This window comes from Mauremys mutica, chromosome 3 (assembly GCF_020497125.1).
Source record: "Mauremys mutica isolate MM-2020 ecotype Southern chromosome 3, ASM2049712v1, whole genome shotgun sequence".
In the NCBI taxonomy this organism is placed as follows: Eukaryota; Metazoa; Chordata; order Testudines; family Geoemydidae; genus Mauremys; species Mauremys mutica.
In genome coordinates, this window is record NC_059074.1 from 145,949,043 (window position 1) to 145,968,767 (window position 19,725).

A 19,725-nucleotide genomic window follows, 5' to 3' on the forward strand; every position below is an offset into this window, starting at 1 on the left:
ACCAGTGAGTTCTTTTTTTTTTTTTTTTTTTTTTTTTGTAACGCAAACAATGAACGTGGTCAGTACTAATAAAATTGGCCTTAAGACCACTAATAGAAGCTGTAGCAAATGTTTTCCTTGATCTCCTTCACCCACTGGTAGCCTGATGAAAACAAACAAATTTCTCAGCTCAAATACCTTGGCCACCTTTTTTTCCTGAGGGAGACCTGGTCCTTTCATGTTTAATTAACCAGACATTTATCCCTTTGCAAAGGCTAGGCCCTTAGATACCTCTAGTATCAAAACAAGAACCTGTTCCTCCATTCATAAATTGGTTAAATGCCCTAAGGGAGTACCAGTGCACCCTAGAACATCCACTCTAGTTTAGAACCTCTGCAAAAACCAAAAGAGGGAGGGGCAATAAACTTCCCAATTTGCTCAGCTAGTCCCATGAACTTTGGCTTTTGTTTGTCTCTTAATTTTGTGTTCCTTTTTCTGTAAGTTTGTGCACGCTGTGGGAGACAAAGTGAGCCAAATAACAAATTAAATTTGATATCTGGGTATTTTACTTCAGATTTGGGTAGTAAACTGACTGGAGAACCATTCAGATCTCATGTCTAGCCTGCTTCTTTTACATAATGTAAAGATCTAGAGCTACAAATCCATATATGGCCCAAAATAATTACCATTTAAACGCACCTCAGAGGCAAATAGTGTATCAATGTTCTCCCAGTTGGTTTTTCTACCATCCGCTTGTGGCTTGGCTTATGTATAGAGTTTGGGAGCCTATAGAAAATGAGCATAAATACTTGTCATATAGACAGCAGTCGTGGGACTTCTTGCTCTCATGGGGTAATAAAACCTTCTTTTAGACAGTAGTCTGTTTTGTTCCTTTAGAAAGAAAAGTTAGATGTTTTGATAAGTTTGTGTATTTTGTGATTTTTTTAAAGCAAAAATCTCAAGAGAATCACTTTACTGAGTCAAATAGAGCAGAAGAGTACACAAAATTGGACAGTTTTCACTATGTACATCTTATTAACAGGCAAGAATATTGTTACACTATGATTTTACGAATCATTATCCTCTTCTCCACCCTTGATACAATAGGGCTAACTTTAAAAATAAAATGATAGTACAAAACTCACATTGGTTATCCAGTAAAACATAATTTTAGTTTTAATGTCCTATAGTGAAAATGTATTGAATCGTTACACTGTTTCATTGTATACTCACCTCATGAACGGCATTACAGTTTGTGTCACTGCAAAGTTTATCCTAGCATTAAAAATATGTTGATAAAAGTGGAGAGGTTTTTCTCACTGGCTTCCTGGTGGGGCAGCTGTTTGTATAACCTTTCTTCAAACTTTACAGAGTAATCTAATCTTGCAATTAAAAATATGGCCAAATACGTAATTTAGTGCAGTGAGAGAGTTGTTAATGAACTAGCTTTTCACCCTTGGAGATAAGGGTTTAAATCTTGTTTTTAATCACAAATTATATGCATTTATTGGTCTCAGCCTAGTCCATAAAGGAAACCAGTTCATATCTCTTGCCCATATTTCCCACCAGAAGTTTGGCTAAAAAGAAGCCTGGAATAAAATAATACATTCTGCTGAAGACTTAATATGTTCAAAAATATAGCTGGATATTTTCAATAAATCATTGCGAAGATGAACATTTATGTGCTGAACTGTTAAAAGGAAATATTTTATGTTTTTATACTTTCTCAACTTAGGTCATATCCTGCAGTCCCCTTCGGCTAATGTGCTTCCAACTCTTCCATTTCATGTGCTGCGCAGTTTGTTCAGCACCACACCATTGACTACTGATGATGGCGTACTCCTTAGGCGCATGGCACTAGAAATTGGGGCAGTGCATCTTATACTTGCGTGTCTATCTGCTCTGAGCCACCATGCCCCGAGAGTGCCCAACTCTAGTCCCAACCAGTCAGAGGTAAGTTTAGCTTCTGGTTAGTGACGTACTTACCTGCAGTAAGCTCCAGTGACCTAGTAACTATGAAAGTCTTGTTGCTGGGGTAGCATCACACATCTTTCTTAATCTAATGTTCTGTAGCTCTTTAAAGTGAATTCTTGAGAACTTGAATTCAAGTGAATTGCAAAAGTAATTTGAAAGTCCTTGCTAAACTGCTGCTTACATATATCAGTGCCCTGTAATAACCTTAAAAGGCTTATTACATTTAAAAATAAATTACTTTAACAGAATGTAAAGATTGCAGACACGGAAAAGTTAGGTTGCCCATGCAGCCTTTAATTTGTATTATGATGCAGTCTTTAATTACATGATCTCATAGTATTTTTTCCACAGGACTCCTGCCTCATTCAGTACTCAAGATGGTCAATGTGTAGCTGTTCAATATTTTTATCCTCACTAGGCAATGTGTGTCACACCATCCAACCCTACATTGAATACAGAATTATTCATTAAGTGGTTTTTGTTCATAAACCTTAGTGAATTCATCTTCATAACTCGGTGATAGGGTAAAGTGCTTTTTTTATCCCTGTTTTACAGATGGGGAATGAGGCACAGTGAGATTAAAGCCAAAGGGCCTACAGCCTGAATTTTCAGAAAACTTAGTATTTTATAGTAGTTAATATGGTCAAAGCTCCCACTGACTTAAGTTGCAATTGTGAGAGCTCAGCACTCCCACAAATCATGCTCAGGTATCCCAAATTTGGCAAATAGAAAATGAGTCGCACACAGTTAAAAACTTTTTACAGATGGTCCTTGAGTGACTTGTCCAGCATCACAAGTGAGGTAGGTGAGGGGAGTATCTAACAGACTCATTCACTGCACAATCCCAATTAATTCTGAGTATTGTCCATTCTGTGCTCTGAATGAGGCAGGCATCCTGTTGGAAGAAAACTAGTGTTTGATCATGTAGTCAGACAGTATCATAATGCATACACACAAGGGGATCGAATTAAGGTTGAACCTACATGTTCAGGGGTTTTCTGTTCTATGGAAAGAAACAAAACTAGAGAAGACTGTCAAGAATCACTACAGTTTGAAAGACTCTCTCTCTCACTCTCTGATCCTGGGAAGAGACTGAGGCACCTAACAGACACAGCTGTTCTTCCGTTCCTACACCAATCAGAAATACTAGTGAAGGGACACAACCTATTCTAGAGAGAAATAGTAGAAGTGATGTCTATGAATCAGGTAGAGTTAATATTAGCCTTCTCCCAGAAATAGCTCAGCTCACATTGGTCATGGGCTGTAAGCCAGTATCAGACCAGAGAGCAGAATATTTTAGCAGTAAGTCTCCACTCAACCTCAGAAGTGTGTAATGCAGCCTGTCCATTACAACTGGCTGCACACAAGGCTCCACCTCATCTGTTTTAATCCACTCACCAGTGTCATTACTTGTGCAGTACCATATCTTATTGAAAACGGGAGCTCCCTTCCTGGAGCTGAGAGCTGTAGAACCAGTTCCCTCAGAATAAATGTACACCGATGTATTCTTTATAATCCAAAATATACAGAATTTATCAGAGTGATCGTTGATGTGAAGTGACTAAATAAATGGGTAAGGAAGGCAAGATTCTGGATGTTAACCCTAGGATCAATCATAGTTGCTCTATATCCAAAAGACTTCCATGTGTATTGAGCTGGCAGATGTCTGTCTCCACATTACCGTACGATCTTGTCATGGTAGCTTTCTGAAATGTATAACCTTGCACTTCTAGCACAAGACCATGCCTTTTTGATCCATCTTCAGCTACCAAGGTTTTCACAGTGATGCTAGTAATAATCTTAGCAAGTCTCTGGTCCAAAAGTGCTCACCATTTCTAAATGATACCTTAATCAAACCTGCATCCAGAGCAGCAGCTCAGTAAATGAATTCTCCAAAAATTACTGCTTAGGGTCTAAACCCACACACCAGATAAAATGCAAAATCGTGCACTAATACTGAATGGGACAGTGGTTTTTATTTCCCTCTGAATGTTGGTGAACCAAACATAAGAACGGCCATGCTGGGTCAGACCAGTGGTCCATCTAGCCCAGTATCCTGTCTTCTGACAATGGCCAATGCCAGGTTCTTCAGAAGGAGTGAACAGAACAGGTAATCATCAAGTGATCCATTCCTTTTAGTCCACTTCAAGCTTCTGGCATGGAGAAGCTAGAGATGCTTAAAGCATGGTGTTGAGGACAAGAAAACCTATTGAAAGTCCAACCATTTCACCTTCAACAAATGCCTGTCTTGCTAGGTGGGGATCACACCTGGAAAACAAGATAGTCACATGTAGAGAATGCGACATGGAAAAGTATCCACTTTCTAGAGTCCACAGAAATGAATGCACTACAAAGTTTTTATCACCACTACCTTGGAGGCGAGCATGTTTTGGTTCAGTCTGATCCCACCACCGTGGTCATATTTCTGAACAATTGATGGAATTAGACGCTCACAGCTCCTCTCAGAAGCAAGGGAAATTGTCCTGGGCAGAGAACAGTATATTATCACTCAAAGCAGTGCACATACAGTCTACTTATGGATTCAGGGTAGGATTGGCTGAGTAGCTATCCCACCAACAATTCTGTATGGCATCTGAATTAGGAAATCTTTGAACTAGTGACCCAGCAATTCAGACACCTGGAAGTAGACCTCCTTCGCAAATCACAGAAATGTGAAACTAGATCACTGTTTCACCAGCGAAGTGGATTCTCCTTCAGTAGGAGCAGATGCCCTCACATAGATGACATGCTGTATGCTTTCCCACCCCTTCCTGTGATAATTTTTTTAAAAAATGAGAGCTTCACCAAGCCTGTACTGGAGCCTATATTCTTGAGGTGAGGGCTCTCCTGAAGTGCTCAGGTCCAAAGAGACAGCATATTCATCTATAGTAACATCTTCATGAGTTTGGGCACGTTGTAGTTTTACTATTAAAGTGACTTTAGGTTTCAATTTAAAACTAAAATCATGAATGCAAAGCATTGCCAATATATTACTGCAAAGGCCATAATGATATATTTATGTAGTGTAAAAATGTTATAATTTTAAATATTACTACTTTTCCTTTTCTACCAGTAAAAAAAGATTTCTAAGATGCATAGTAAATATATTTTTTACGTATTGTTTTTTCCAATTCAAAACTTGTAATTCAATCTGTTTATATATTTTAATGTTACATGAGTGGTATTTGCTTTTTAATAACAAATAGTTTAACAGCTTTATTTCCTCATTCTCTTTACTTTACTTGAAACAACGCAAAAGGTGAAAATCAGAAGAGAAAATTAAGTCATCTCGTTTTTGGCATAGGCCAAAATTTTCAGTATGGGGTGCCTGACATTAGGCACCTAAATAAGTGACCTGCTTTTCAGAAGTGCTCATTACCCAAAGCTCTCAGTAATTCTAATGAGACCTGTGAGTGCTCAGTATATCTGAAAAGCAGGTCACTTGTTTTTAGGTGCATAACTTTAGGCATCAGTTGGAATTTTCAAGTTCTTATCTTCTATATATGATGTTTCATCTAAGATCTGGCAGCTATCTTTTAAATTTAACACAGGCACCAGAATATTTTAACACATGTTAAAACAGTTTACTAATCTAATGCTATTTTGCTATTAAATTTATTTTATTTAAATACAGTCATGAGCACCATAAGAATAAGCAATCTGAGCACCTCAAAAAAGTTAATTAAATAAATGTCATGGCACTCTAAGGTCAAGAAGTATTATCCCCATTTTACTGTAGTAGAAACTGAGATGCCATTGAGTTTAAGTAACTTGGGCCACATATTAATTTTCTGGCAGAGCTGGGAATATAACCTGTTTCTCCTGATTTATAGGCTTATGCCTCAACCATTCCATTCTTCTTTTACTACTTTAGCAAGTTTATTCACAGTTAATCCGTGTAGTTTCATAATCCAAGTCTTAGCAGCCTGCAGAAAGATCTGAAATGACATTTTATTTTCCATCCAAATTTGTCTAATAATTATAATTTTCATTGAACTTGGCTAGATTTTAGTGCTAGTTGTAGAGCTGCATCGTTTAACATGATCCTAATTAGCCTTCATTAGTGTACATTATAAAATATTGTTGTTGCCAATGTGATTACAGTGAACAGAAAAATGATTTACTGTCCCATGCAAGCTGAAAATCACATGGGATGATTTACAGTCCTGGTTCTGTACTAGAAATCCACATGCGTTGCAAAGTCTTTCCTGTCCTGGGGGTTGAATTCCAGTGGATGTCTGTGACAGGTTCCCCCCGGGTGCCACCTGGAACTGGGGTACCACTGAGCTCTTCCAACCCACCCACCTGGGCTCCCTCTCACACTGTACTGCTGTGACAAACTGCCAAACCCTCCAGCCTGCACTTTCCCCAGCATACATACAGGTACGGGGACACCCAGTTGCAGTTACATGCAGGCTCTCTGGCCAGCCCCTGCATAGGAAGGCTACAGCTAAGGCAACTCCCAGCTCCCCCTCTGGAGTATAAACCCCAAATTATACCATCTTGTGCTGTACAGGGAACTGTACAGCGTAAGCTCATAAAATTTGCCCCCTCCGTCAATGTGGAGAGGAATATGCAACAGCCTTTGCCCCTAAGCGAAGATTCCCATACACTTCACTCCAACTCACTGGTTTAGATAAAACAAAAACAAGTTTATTAACTACAAAAGATAAGTGATTATAAGTGATAGCAAACAGATCAAAGCAGATTACCTCGCAAATAATCAAAAAATGCAAACTAAGCTTAATGTGCTAAATTGATTGGATATGAATAGCAGATTCTCACCCTAAGAGATGATACAAGCGGGCTGCAAATTCTTACGGGGCAAGTTGCACTTGCTTTTTAGCTTGGAATCCCCAGGTGTTTCATTCACAGGCTAAAAATCCCTTTCGCCTGGGTCCAGCACTTTCCCCCAGTTCAGTCTTTGTTCCTCAGGTGTTTCCAGGAGTCTCCTTGTGTGAAGAGTGAAGAACCACAGATGATGCCACTCCCTGCCTTATATAGCTTTTGCATAGGGCAGGAACCCTTTGTTTCAAAGCTTATTTCCCAGACCAATCTCTAGAAAAACACTGACATCCCAAGATGAAGTTTGGACACATGGTCTCATCACATGTCCTTGTAGAGTCATAGCAGACATTACTTGGAGGCTGTCTGTAGCCTTTTCAGGAAGGCTCCCCAGGTGGGAGATAAATTTCTCCTAAGGCCTGTTGTTTTTTCCTAATGGCCCATTGCCCTGAATAGGCCCTTCCCCACACATTATCTAGACTGAAAGCATCTTGTCTAGTGGGCGTTACTCAGGTGTAACTACATTTGAACTACAGATACATAGTCAATATTCATAACTTCAGATACAAAAATGATACATGCATACAAATAGGATAATCATATTCAGCAAATCATAACTTTTCCAAAGACACCTTACAGGCTTATCTTGCATAAAATACATCATAATTATGTCATCATCATATCATAATAAAATCACTGTGAAGAATATTGGGTGCAGTGTCACAATGTCCATGAGTTTCTTTTCATAAGTAATTAAAAAGCAACAAAAAACCTTCTTTCCTGAAGGACAGACAGAATTGTGAAGGACCTGGACAATATGATCTATAATCACTTTTTGTTTTTATTAGCCACAGGTGTCGAGCACGCACAACAGTGTATCAACAGAAGAACAGCAACTCTACTGGGCTAAGGGTACTGGCTTTGGAACTGGCTCCACTGCTTCCGGATGGGATGTAGAACAAGCTTTGACTAAACAAAGGCTGGAAGAAGAACATGTCACCTGTCTTCTGCAGGTATGGAATGGTGAAGTATAAATAACCTATATAGGCATTCATGCATATGGTGGTAATATAGTTGAGCCTGTAAAAAAAGTTGTATTCTTAACCCCTTTTCATTCAAGTATTTGAAGTGTTTTACTTATTAGGCTGAAACACTCATCAGCCATTTGTGAGCCTATACTTAAAATATATATTTTTTTTTCCTGTGTTGTGGCTTAAAAAAAGTCTAGATTTTCTCATAACTGTGAATGTATGAAAATGTAGGACTGAACCAGTTGGAGCAGAAAATTCCAATAAGCTATTTGCTTAAAGATGGATGCAATACACCCATGACCTTAAGTAATTAATTGTGCAGCTGTTTTGTTAGACATTTGCAGGCTAAGCTGCTGAAAACAGGAGGTTGTAAGCTTGATGTGCACAATAGATTTGTAGCAAAGGTGGATGGCCCTGTGATTATATGATTGGGGGAGGGGTTTGTTCCTGACCACCAAAAATGAGAACACATGCCAGCCTTTCAGGATGGGGAGTATTTCTTTGTTATCATAACACACCAGTTACTTTATCAAGGTCAGGAAGGTTGCAGAGCATTGTCTTCTATAGACTGAGTTTGATGCTTTAGGACTTTCAGGATCACTTGAGAGTATATAGAGCATGTCTCTGTTCAGCCAGGTAATACAGTGAATGTGGCAAACATAAATTAGCAAGAGATCATAAGAAGCTCAAGTTTAAATGATAAGCACAGATTTTTTTTTTTCCCCCTAGGAGGAGGATCACCTATAAGTTTATAACCTCTATCATAGTGATCCATAAAAAGAACAGAACACAGAAGCGGATGTGCTTAGCTGTGAGCACATGGACAGCTCTGAATGTTCACTGAACCAAGACTATTCTAGGAGATTTCTGTGGTGCTTTTATACTCCCATGTAGACCTATTGGCATCCAGGCAAAAGCAAAGGCAGATGATCAGAGAAGCAGACCTAGGAGAGTAGCAACAGACTAATTTCTAGTTTGCCAAATAGGCTTCTTTGTGATTTTCTCCTTTTTTTTCCCCATCACTTGCAAGGGTAACAGATTTTTTTAAGTCCCTTCTTATTACCCCAAATTGTCCAAGAAGGCTATGTTTTCAGACATAGGGGAATTATCTCAAAAGGCTCCATTCAGTCTTCCCACCAGGCACCTCTCTCTTCTCTGGGCTTGTTCAGCATACCACTGAACTTGAACCATATACATTTTATTTATGATTGTCTGACAAAGAATATAGTTTAACAACTGATATAAATATTGCCTTTTTTTCATTTATAAAATGTATTTATACTCTTAAGTACTGAAAAAGAAAAATGCATTATTTAAATACATAAACTGCCACATTGTCAGTTAAAGGACCCTTAGATCAGCATTATTATACGTCCATATGCAAAAGAATCTGTCTCCTATCAAACATCTTTTATTGAAGAAAAAAATTAAAAAAAGAAAACAAACTATTAAATAAGCCTAGTAGCAAGCCATGAAATTCAACAAGCTCATGCTTGAATTCCAGAGCCAAGGGCCCTTTTTATAAGAAATCCTATCTCTGCAGTCAGTACAAATTTAACTCATGGAGCTGTCAGCTCATATGCCTTCGCTAATCTTTACTGCTGGGATGGAGCACAGGGGAGAGGCAGTTTTTAAGGTGGCTCAGGCCTGAACCACATAAAATGTAATAGGTAAACAATAGTTTCCAGTTAGTTTCCAAGCAACTAATTGAAGTCCTTGTAGATGATAGAACACAAGCTTCATGCTCCCTGCAAGACAATTCACTACACAAACAAGGAAGAAGACAGCTGTATTATTCACTGACTAAAGATCAAAGGCAGTCTTCAGGGGTAGCCCCATGCAGGGAGTAATCTCATCAGAAGTTGAGGAACTATAGATAGCTGGTGAGGTCCATTTTTAACAGTAAAAGTTGCAGTCTTTGCTAGATGTTGATGATTAAGGTATTCTCTGTTGTTGACCATCTAAGATCCAACAGGTTACGCATCTGAGGGTACGTCTACACTACGGGATTATTCCGAATTTACATAAACCGGTTTAACAAAACAGATTGTATAAAATCGAGTGTGCGCGGCCACACTAAACACATTAAATCGGTGGTGTGCGTCCATGGTCCGAGGCTAGCGTCGATTTCTGGAGCATTGCACTGTGGGTAGCTATTCCGTAGCTATCCCATAGTTCCCGCAGCCTCCCCCGCCCCTTGGAATTTCCGGGTTGAGATCCCAGTGCCTGATGCGGCAAAAATCATTGTCGCGGGTGGTTCTGGATAAATGTCGTCAGTCACTCCTTCCGCTGGGAAAGCAACAGCAGACAAGCATTTCGTGCCTTTTTTCCCTGGATTGCCCTGGCAGATGCCATAGCATGGCAATCATGGAGCCTGTTTAGCCTTTTGTGACTGTCACCGTATGTGTACTAGATGCCGCTCACAGATGCGATTCAGCAGCGCTACACAGCGGCATGCTTTTGCTTTTGCATGATAGCAGAGATGGTTACCAGCCATATTGTACCATCTACCATGCCATAAATTGGTAATAAGATGATCGTGGCTACCAGTTCTTTTGCACTGCACCATCTGTTGCTGTCATAAGTGCTCCTGGCTGCTCTTAGCCAGGGGCGCAAAAGCCAAAATTGGGAATGACTCCCTGAGTCAATCCCTCCTTTTTAGTATCTAAAAATAGAATCAGTCCTGCCTAGAATATGGGCAAGTGTACTAGAGAACCACTGTATCATAGAACCAGAGAGCACAGCTGCTCTGTGTCAGATCCTGCAGAAATTATGAGCTGTATGCTATTCACAGGGGGTGCTCCTGCAACAACCCCACCTGTTGATTCTGTTCTTCCCTCAGCCTTCCTGGGCTACCGTAGCATTGTCCCCCCACTTGTGTGATGAAGTAATAAAGAATGCAGGAATAAGACACAGTGACTTGTTAGTGAGATATGAGTGGAAGGCAGCCTCCAGCTGCTATGATAGTCCAGACAGGACAGTAAGGAGTGTGTAGGAGAGGAGCCCAGCATCCCTCTGCTAGTCCAGGGGCAATTGAATCTTTTCTTTACACATGAAGGGTGGGGGCTGATGGAGCTCAGCCCCCTGTTGCTATGATGACAATGGTTATCAGCCATACTATACCATCTACCAGGAAAAATTAGGGCCAGGCGCCCTTGATCGACCTAACAGATGCTAGTCAGCATGGTTACCAGTCCTTTTGCACTGCCCCATGTGCCAATAGGCTGATGATGAGGACGGATACCAGCCATATTGCACCATCAGCCATCCATAGCGTGGGGGGAGCAAGGATGTTGGTGTTGAGTGCTGCACCATCGCATCTATCTGCAGCATTCAGTAAAGATAGGGTGACATGTAAAAGAGTCAAGAGAGGATTGTTTTCCCTTTCACTTCTGGGGGTGGGTGGGGGGTTGCGTAAATTGCCTAGCTATGCCCTGACCCACCGCGGACACTGTTTTTGACCCTAGAAGCATTTGGAGCTCAGCCAAGAATGCAAATGCTTTTCAGAGACTGCAGGAACTGTGGGATAGCTTGAGTCCTCCAGTCCATGAGCGTCCATTTGATTCTTTGGCTTTCCGTTACGCTTGTCACGCAGCAGTGCGCTGAGTCCCTGCTATGGCATCTGTCTGGAGATTTTTTTAAAATGATTTTGAATTTCGTCTTCTGTAATGGAGCGCTGATAGAACAGATTTGCCTGCCCTTACAGCGATCACGTCCGCATCGTCCATGCGGGAGCTCTTTCTTTATTTTGATTTTTAACTGCATCACCACACGTGCTGATCGGAGCTCCACGCTGGGCAAACAGGAAATATTCAAAAGTTCGCAGGGCTTTTCCTGTCTACCTGGCCACTGCATCCGAGTTCAGATTGCTGTCCAGAGCGGTCAGTGGTGCACTGTGGGATACCGCCCGGAGGCCAATACCGTCGATCTGCGGCCACACTAACCCCAATCCGATATGGTAATACCGATATTAGCGCTACTCCTCTCGTTAGGGAGGAGTACAGAAACCGGTTTAAAGAGCCCTTTATACCGATATAAAGGGCCTCTTAGTGTGGACGGGTGTGGTGTTAAATCGGTTTTACGCTCCTAAAACCGGTTTAAACGCTTAGTGTAGACCAGGCTTTACTATTGAGAGGGCAGATACTTCTCACTGTCTTCATTGTTTGCCATATGATTTACAAATTGGATTTATCATGGGATTAAACTGGAGATAGGATGTATTTAGAAGGTAGCTATTCTAATAGGAGTATCAGAACTCCCCCAATGACACATAACAAAGATATGTCTAGCAATTTAGTGCTTTCAGTGAGTTTTTTAAACCTGAACTTTTGTGTAATAATTTGAAGTGGCTTTGTTTAATGCTTATTTTACCTTCTTAGCTTAGCAAAAATAGTAATAAACGGTGATCTAGTAATTTCTGTATAGGATTCTATCTAAATCATCTTTGAGCTTGAAGGAGTAACTTCCAACATTTAATAGGCAAAATAACAAGCTAGCCATTAAGTAGATATGGACAATTTGAGTTATTTCCTCTAAAATGCATCAGATTTTGACTAAACATCTCAATATATTTTAATTTTCAGGTTCTTGCTAGTTACATAAATCCTGCAGGGAGCATATCAAATGGAGAGACCCAGACTAGCCATGAGGGTAGAGGACAAAACAGCAATGCTCTTCCATCAGTTCTGTTAGAGCTACTCAGTCAGTCTTGTCTCATTCCAGCAATGTCGTCATACCTCCGTAACGATTCAGGTAAAGTGCTGCTGTTTTTTTTGTTTAAAGCATATTGCACTTCTTTCTCTGAAATGAGCCTGGTGGAAAAGCAGAGCTGCTATTGACAAAATCAGGGTAAATGTAAAGATTCATTTGCAAGAGAATTTCATGCTACTTGAACAAAATACAGTCCCTGCAAATTTCCATCAGGGTTATTTTTGACATTTAAAAAAAATGAAAAAGCATATTTTTACTCCTTTATAGTAGATTTATGTAAGTCTTATGAAATGAAATTGGTTTGCTGTGGCTGTTGATGTGATCTCTCTATTTTGTAGAGTTTTAAACTCTTGCAGTTTGAAATTATCCCATTTTCAAAACTACTTTAAAAAAATCTGTTTACAGATGTTATCACCTTGAAAAATCACATTTCTATCAGACAATTTTGTATCTTACTATTCTTCAAGAGCTAGTCCCAAGGATATTCATTATGGGTGCACATGTGCTCCTGGGAGTGGAAATTGTTCTGTTGCAGTGTTTGTTGGTTCACCCCTGCCCTCTATGCCTCCTCATGCTGTGAACCAAGCAGGGGTGAGCTGGAGCCGGTTCGCACAAACCTGTTGTTAAATTTAGAAGCGGTTTTAGAACCGCTTGTTAACTAGCTTCCCTGCGAGGGAAGCTTTGATGGGCTCTGCCTGGGAAGCCTGTAATTCCTCCTTCCGGCCGCCGGGGGGCGCTGCGCTGTGCTGCGAGAGCCATGTGAGCTGCCTCCTGGCCCTGTTGCTGCTCCTGCTCTTTGGACCTCTGGCCCTGGGGCTCCTGCTGCTGCCTGGTGAGTCCCCGGCTGCCTCCTGCTGCTCCCAGCCCCCCCCACCCCCCGTGTGAGTATCTGCGCCCCTCCCCCACCTTCCCTGCCCGCAGCCAGCCCCTGCCCACAGCCGCCCCCCTGCCCCCAGCCGCCCCCAGCCAGCCCCTGCCCACAGCCAGCCCCTGCCCACAGCTACCCGCAGCCAGCCCCTGCCCCCAGCCAGCCCCAGCCACCCCCCTGCCCACAGCCACCCCCCTGCCCACAGCCACCCCCCTGCCCACAGCTACCCGCAGCCAGCCCCTGCTCCCAGCCACCCCCTGCCCCCAGCCACCCCCTGCCCCCAGCCACCCACAGCCAGCCCCTGCCCCCAGCCACCTGCAGCCACCCCCTGCCCCCAGCCACCCCCTGCCCCCAGCCACCCGCAGCCACCCCCTGCCCACAGCCACCCGCAGCCCGCCCGTCTGCATCACCTGCCCACAGCCAGCCCGTGTCACTCCCTGCCTCCAGCTAGCCCTGCCCCACGCCCCTATCTGCAGCCAGCCCCACATCCACTGGTGCCCTGCAGTTCCCAGGGCAGTAACCCTGCACACCTGCTTTAATGAGGGGGGGGCAGGGAGCAGCTGGAACCCACACATGTGCACACCCTAGAGTGACCAGACAGCAAGTGTGAAAAATCGGGACGGGGGTGAGGGGTAATAGGAGCCTATATAAGAAAAAGACCCAAAAATTGAGACTGTCCCTGATCACCACCCACACATGTGAAACGGAGCTCATTTCTAGTTCAGCCCCATCTTTTTAAAAAAGAACTTTAGGTAGGGTTAAAATACATCTGTATTTTCCTGGACATGTCAGGCTTTTCGGTTCTTAATCACCTCCTGGGAAAATATGGACGTATGGTAACCCTATTGGTACAAAAAATACATGCTGTCGCACATCCCTTAAATCAGAACTTTTTATAGGGAACCCGTTGTTAAATCAGAACTTTTTATAGGGAACCTGTTGTTAAGATTTTGGCAGCTCATCACTGGAACCAAGGGTATAAATGGCAGTGTGGACTTTTGGTCTACAGTTGTTAATCTTTCTGTCCTAAGTGTGTGGTGTTAATGAGAAATTTATAGTTGACGTAATATTAGTGTGCGTACATGTGCCAGTAGTTGGCATTAACCAGAAATCCGGGTTAAAGGTAACATATAGGTATTTTGTGAAAATGTGTGAGCCCGACCATTACTTGTGAACTCTCTAAAAGTGGGAGTGGGTATTCAGCCATGAATGATTCTGTACCTTTTAAAAAATTCTGGTTTAGTTCTCCTGAAGCTGCAATAGCTGGCTCCCTCTGTTATGATGTCACAGATGTCATGGATTCCCACTGGAGCTTGAAAACAGCTTGCAGGGTGTCATGTTAATATTTCATTCCTTGAGGCATAAGACAAACCATTTGGGATAGGAGTTAACTTTTTACAAGTGTTTTTTCAAAACCATGCATATATAGAACAAAATAAAGGATGTATAGTTGGCTCTCTGTAACTACTCTGTGGTAGGTGGGGAACTGTTATTTTGAGCTGAAGCAGTCCAAAAATGTCTTCAGGGAACCTCAGTCAACAAAAATTTTGAACAATGTGAAGAATGTTTCTCTGGATATTTCAGAGTATTTGACAATCACTGTAGGATTTTCTGATTTTCAAGAACACTCTGGTCAAGTATTTACAAACTTGCAGCTCAAATTTAAGATAAATCAGAGTAGCTAATTTCAAACACTGGCTAATGCAAGTCCTGTTATGGTGTTAATCTTGATAGTTAGAATTTTTTCTTATCTAAAATGGTGCCGACTAGTTTTATGTTCCATTGAAACAACTTACTTAGTTTTGCCTGAGAGAACAAGTTGTTTCGTTAATTGTAGCTGTGGGACATGTTGTCCATAAATGACTTTTATTTTAAAAAGTGGTTTATTCCTTCTGTAAATTAACTTCTGTAATATACAGCATATTAGCTTTTTTTCTGAATCTATTGATAAGTTATTTGAATAGACTTAAGTTTCAATTTAATAATTCGGATCAAAATTTTCAAAAATAGGTGCCTAAAGTTAGGGTCCTAAATCCCTGTATAGGTATCTGCTTTTGGCACCCATTTTTGAAAAATCTTTATCTCAGTTCTTGCAGGGCTCTGTATCTCTGGAAACGAATTTTAAAATTTCCTGTGGAGTAGAGCAAAGTTACTACCCTTGTGTCCAAATGTCAGTTTTGCTGAGTGGCACTTAGTACTGTTAACAATTTAAAAAGAAGATAAGAATCCTACTTGTAACAAACTTTTAATTGAAATTTTTATTCAGTACAAGGTGTTACACTTTCCTTAGAATACCCAATAAAATACAGCACAAAACCAGTGAAATATGGCACAGCTTTTCTCTGAGAAAGACTGACAGCAGCAACCGATGAGCTGCTTCTCCTGCTGGGCAGTTGCTGGGGCTGAACAAGGTTGTCATTCAGGGAGGCCAAGCTCTGTGCAAGTCCCGCACCATATGAAGGGCAGAAGCTACTGGTTAGAGGTTCTGGATGAATGTGTCACAGCTCATACGGATAGGAAGGAATGAAGATGTGACTTTTGGAGATAGAGCAAGTATCCCTAGTTTGTTGACCAGGCCATACAGAAAGGCCTGTTTCTTCCCCCACCCCATGAGGGAGTGGGAAAGCCCTGGTGGGAAATCTTAAAGAAGTTAAGTAGATGTTCTGTTGCTGGGTTATTGCCAATTGTGGATATTGGAAGGTTGAAAGGAGGGATGTATAAGAACAATATATTTCATGGTTGTGAATTTAAAAATTGTCAAGGAGTGGCTAAAGTAAGGGAGAGGTGGTTCTTTTTCACAGAAGGGTGCATAAATATAAATATATGACCGACACTAGTTGCTACCATATATTGAAAATTTACAAGGAACTTCTGTGTATCTAAATTCTCAACCCTTATTTTAATGTATTTTGTACTAAATTTACAAAAAATATCTGTCATCATTATACTTAACAAGTAAGTCCAAATGAACACACTTGAATTTTTCCTGATGTATTTTAATATACCTTCTTTGCTTTCTTTTTTAGTTGCATGTTCATTGGAGGCATTTTATAATACAACTCTTGTATCTAAATTTTTTAATTTTTGGGGTAGGGAAACAGCCGTGAAGGTCTGCACTCTCAAAATATCAATCAAGGTTTGCTTTTGAGATGTTAATAAAAAGAGGACCTGTATGAAATCCTTAAAGGAGAGAAGGAAATGTGCTGATAGGTACAGATCTGGGGAAATGAATACACCCAGAAAATATTGCCTTCTCTTGATGCATATTTGAGACGAAACATTAGCTAGCTTGAAATGAGTATGCAGTTATTTGGTATAAAGACGGATGATTATATTAATGGACAGGAATCATAAAAGTGAAGTTGGAGTGCTCAGCTTTTCTAGGATAGGTAACAAGAAGAGACAGCTTAAAGAGAAACTAACAGCTCTGGATTATAAATTAGAAGGACTTTTCTAAGGTTTGTGGTTCTAAGTAATATAGAGTATGTGAATGAAGGTTGCATTTCCTTCCCAAACAGTGCCACAGAAGGAATTTAGATCTTTTGTGGGCACTTCGAGAACCACTGATATAAGGTAACAGATACTCATAGATAGCTGCAAGAAAATCCAGTGCTATAAATGTATAATTCATGGGGGAAGGAGGGTATATTTTGTTTGTTTTCCATCTTAGTTTAAAAAAAAACTCTTAAAAATTACAGTTGTAAAGGTAGCACTCAGAAATTAAGAAATATTAGAATTAAGATTGCCTATGCAAACTTGTGTATATGCATGATGATAGTCTTTAGTTATACAGTAACATAGTATTTTTTTCCTACAGAACCCCTGCCTTATTTAGTTTCTAGGATGGACAATGCTCAAGAAATGATGCAGCTGTTAAATTTTTTTTCCTCAAGTATGTGGCTCCTTACCTCATTTACTGCACACATTCCACGCCCTTCACTGAATATGGAACTTTTAATTTCCTCATGGTTTTTTCTGTGATGCTGATCTGAGCATCTTTGCAATGCCCCTGCTAGTTAGGGAGGGTTTTCACAGATGAAGAATTTACAAGACTCCACTAATCTTGTGTGCCTCAATGTTTGATTGGGCACCCAATTCAAAACACACAGAACCTGACTTTTTCAGAATATTTATTATTTTATAGTACGCTGTATACTCAAAGCACTGTATATTTCTTAACTAAGTGTCCTAAAAGCAAAGTGACTTTCTCAAGGTCACACAGTGAATCTGTGGCAGAGTCAGAATTCTCAGGTCCTTCTAACTCTCAATCCTGTACTCATTCTTCAAGACCACACTACCTTACAGCCAGAGGTGCTGAGCATTCACTACTTCCATTGATTTTAGTTGCAAGTGTGAATGCTCAGCATCTCTGGAGATGAAGGCCGAGGGATCTCAAGTGTGCACACCCAGAATATGAGTAGCGCAGAGTTAGTGGTAGTCTATGAAAATTTGGATTTAGGTGACTTTGCCCAGCACCACAAGGGCCAGGGATAGAACCCAGCTTTAACCATCTTTTGTCTTCCTGCTTCATTTACTACACACCTACCAACTGTACAAAGCGAAGGTCCTACAAACAGCCTCATTCGCCATACAGCCTTGTTTCATTTTCTGAGTACCATCCATCCTGTCTACTGAATGAAGCTGGTGTCTTGTGGAAAAAATTGTTTGATCATGTAATTAGACACTGTCACAGTGTGTTTTGTGCACTAGGACGCAAAATAAAGATTTCATGGGAATCCTTAAATCTGGTATTTCCAAACTTGAGTGCTAGAATTTGCAGTATTAGCATGTTTAATGTTGTAACTTGTAAGTACTTCTCTAGGGCTTTTGAAAAGACAAATATTGTGCAACTCTTGCATCCTCCCACCCAAAGTCTCTTCAACACAAACACTAGCACTTGACCTAAAGGGTGAATTGCCCTACTAGGGAGCGCAAGTAGTCTTTGTAGACATGTGAGTAGAGGAGCATTCATAATACACTGAGTGTATTATGTATGTATGAGTAGCCTCATTTTACAGACCAGACAGTGGCATACTCAACTGCACTGCCCCTCAGAAATAATCTGACAAATCTAAATAGATGAGACTTGAGTCTGCCCTATTAGAGATCTTGGTTTTATTCCAAGCTTGTGTAACCTCTCAGTGGGGGTAAGAGGCCCTGTCCAATAAGGTTTGTAAAGGGCACAAAATTATTACCAGCAGTTAGTGTGACTAGAAGAAATGACTTGAATTCATGGTCTCTTGGCTTCTAATCCAAACTGAGAAAGTACGGCATTGCATACATAGTGCTAATAAAATGTTCAGGGGTTTTCACATCCACCCAGGAATAAGCTGTATTGAGCAACACTTTACCAAAAAATAGCAGTTTTCAGGAGCCCCATAACTTGCCCACAGCAGAAGGAATGGCCTTGGGGTCAGCAAATGCTTACCTTTACCTCAGGACTCTCCCCCTGCTGCAAACCATGGTGAATCTAGAGATCATTTTTTAAAAGGGGGAAAAATAATGGTAAGGGTTTTTTATAATGGAAAATATAGGAGTTGCTATTGCTCCCTCTACAATTAAGTATTATATAGGTTGCTGCTGCTGTTACGATGTTATGAGATAGAATAGTCTTTCAGTGTTTTGGTGATGACTGCAATTTTATGTCTTATTTGTAGACTCATCATAAGCACAGTTAACTACAAGGACAGAATGTGTCTTGCGTGTAAAGTCTCTTTTTGGCAGAGCTTGTTAATGGGCACTTGTTTGTGAAATACCCTAATATTAAGTTGCATGTGGTATTGATTTAATGACCACTCTTACAACTAGAAATTTATCTTAAGTTTTCCTGAAATTTAAATATGTTCTGGCAGGTTCATTCTAGATTTAAAAAATCTATATGGCTCTAAAAAAATCTATATGGCAAAAGATCACGTATTCCTGATAAAAGTGAAATTGATAAATAAGCTGATGAAGACCACTTAAATGTCACTTAATCATTTAGAAACCTCACCTTGAAACAGGTCTTTGCAACCCAAGCAGATTACTCAGTCACGTCCTGCATCATTTTCTGGGGAGGAGCAAGGTGATCCAGATGTCCTTGAAATTGTAAATTGGACATTTTTCATTAATTTCCCTAATTGCTTTTTTCTCTTTAATACAGAGAAGGAAAAGTCTTTTGTGAACAGGATGAAGGTATTCAGACTTTATTCGTAAGGGTCAGAGTTACAATACTACTGAAACTATTACTCTGAGTGACTTTAATGTACAATTATATTTGTATTCTTAGTGTAGAATTACCATGGCATTTACAATTAATATCTTTTTATAAAAGAATATTGAAGGAAACTCATCACTTCAGTGCGTGATTAGATTTTAATATACTTATGTCTTGTTCAT

The 19,725-nt window shown here is 40.5% G+C and overlaps 1 protein-coding gene across 1 annotated transcript in view; it reads left to right on the top strand.

The window, feature by feature from the left end:
* The window catches only part of BIRC6 (baculoviral IAP repeat containing 6), a 299,904-nt gene that overhangs the window by 193,201 nt on the left and 86,978 nt on the right, over nucleotides 1-19,725 (top strand). The window contains 3 exon segments of the mRNA XM_045011913.1: nucleotides 1,715-1,932; nucleotides 7,587-7,751; nucleotides 12,353-12,521. Coding sequence (XP_044867848.1) covers nucleotides 1,715-1,932; nucleotides 7,587-7,751; nucleotides 12,353-12,521 — 552 coding nt within the window.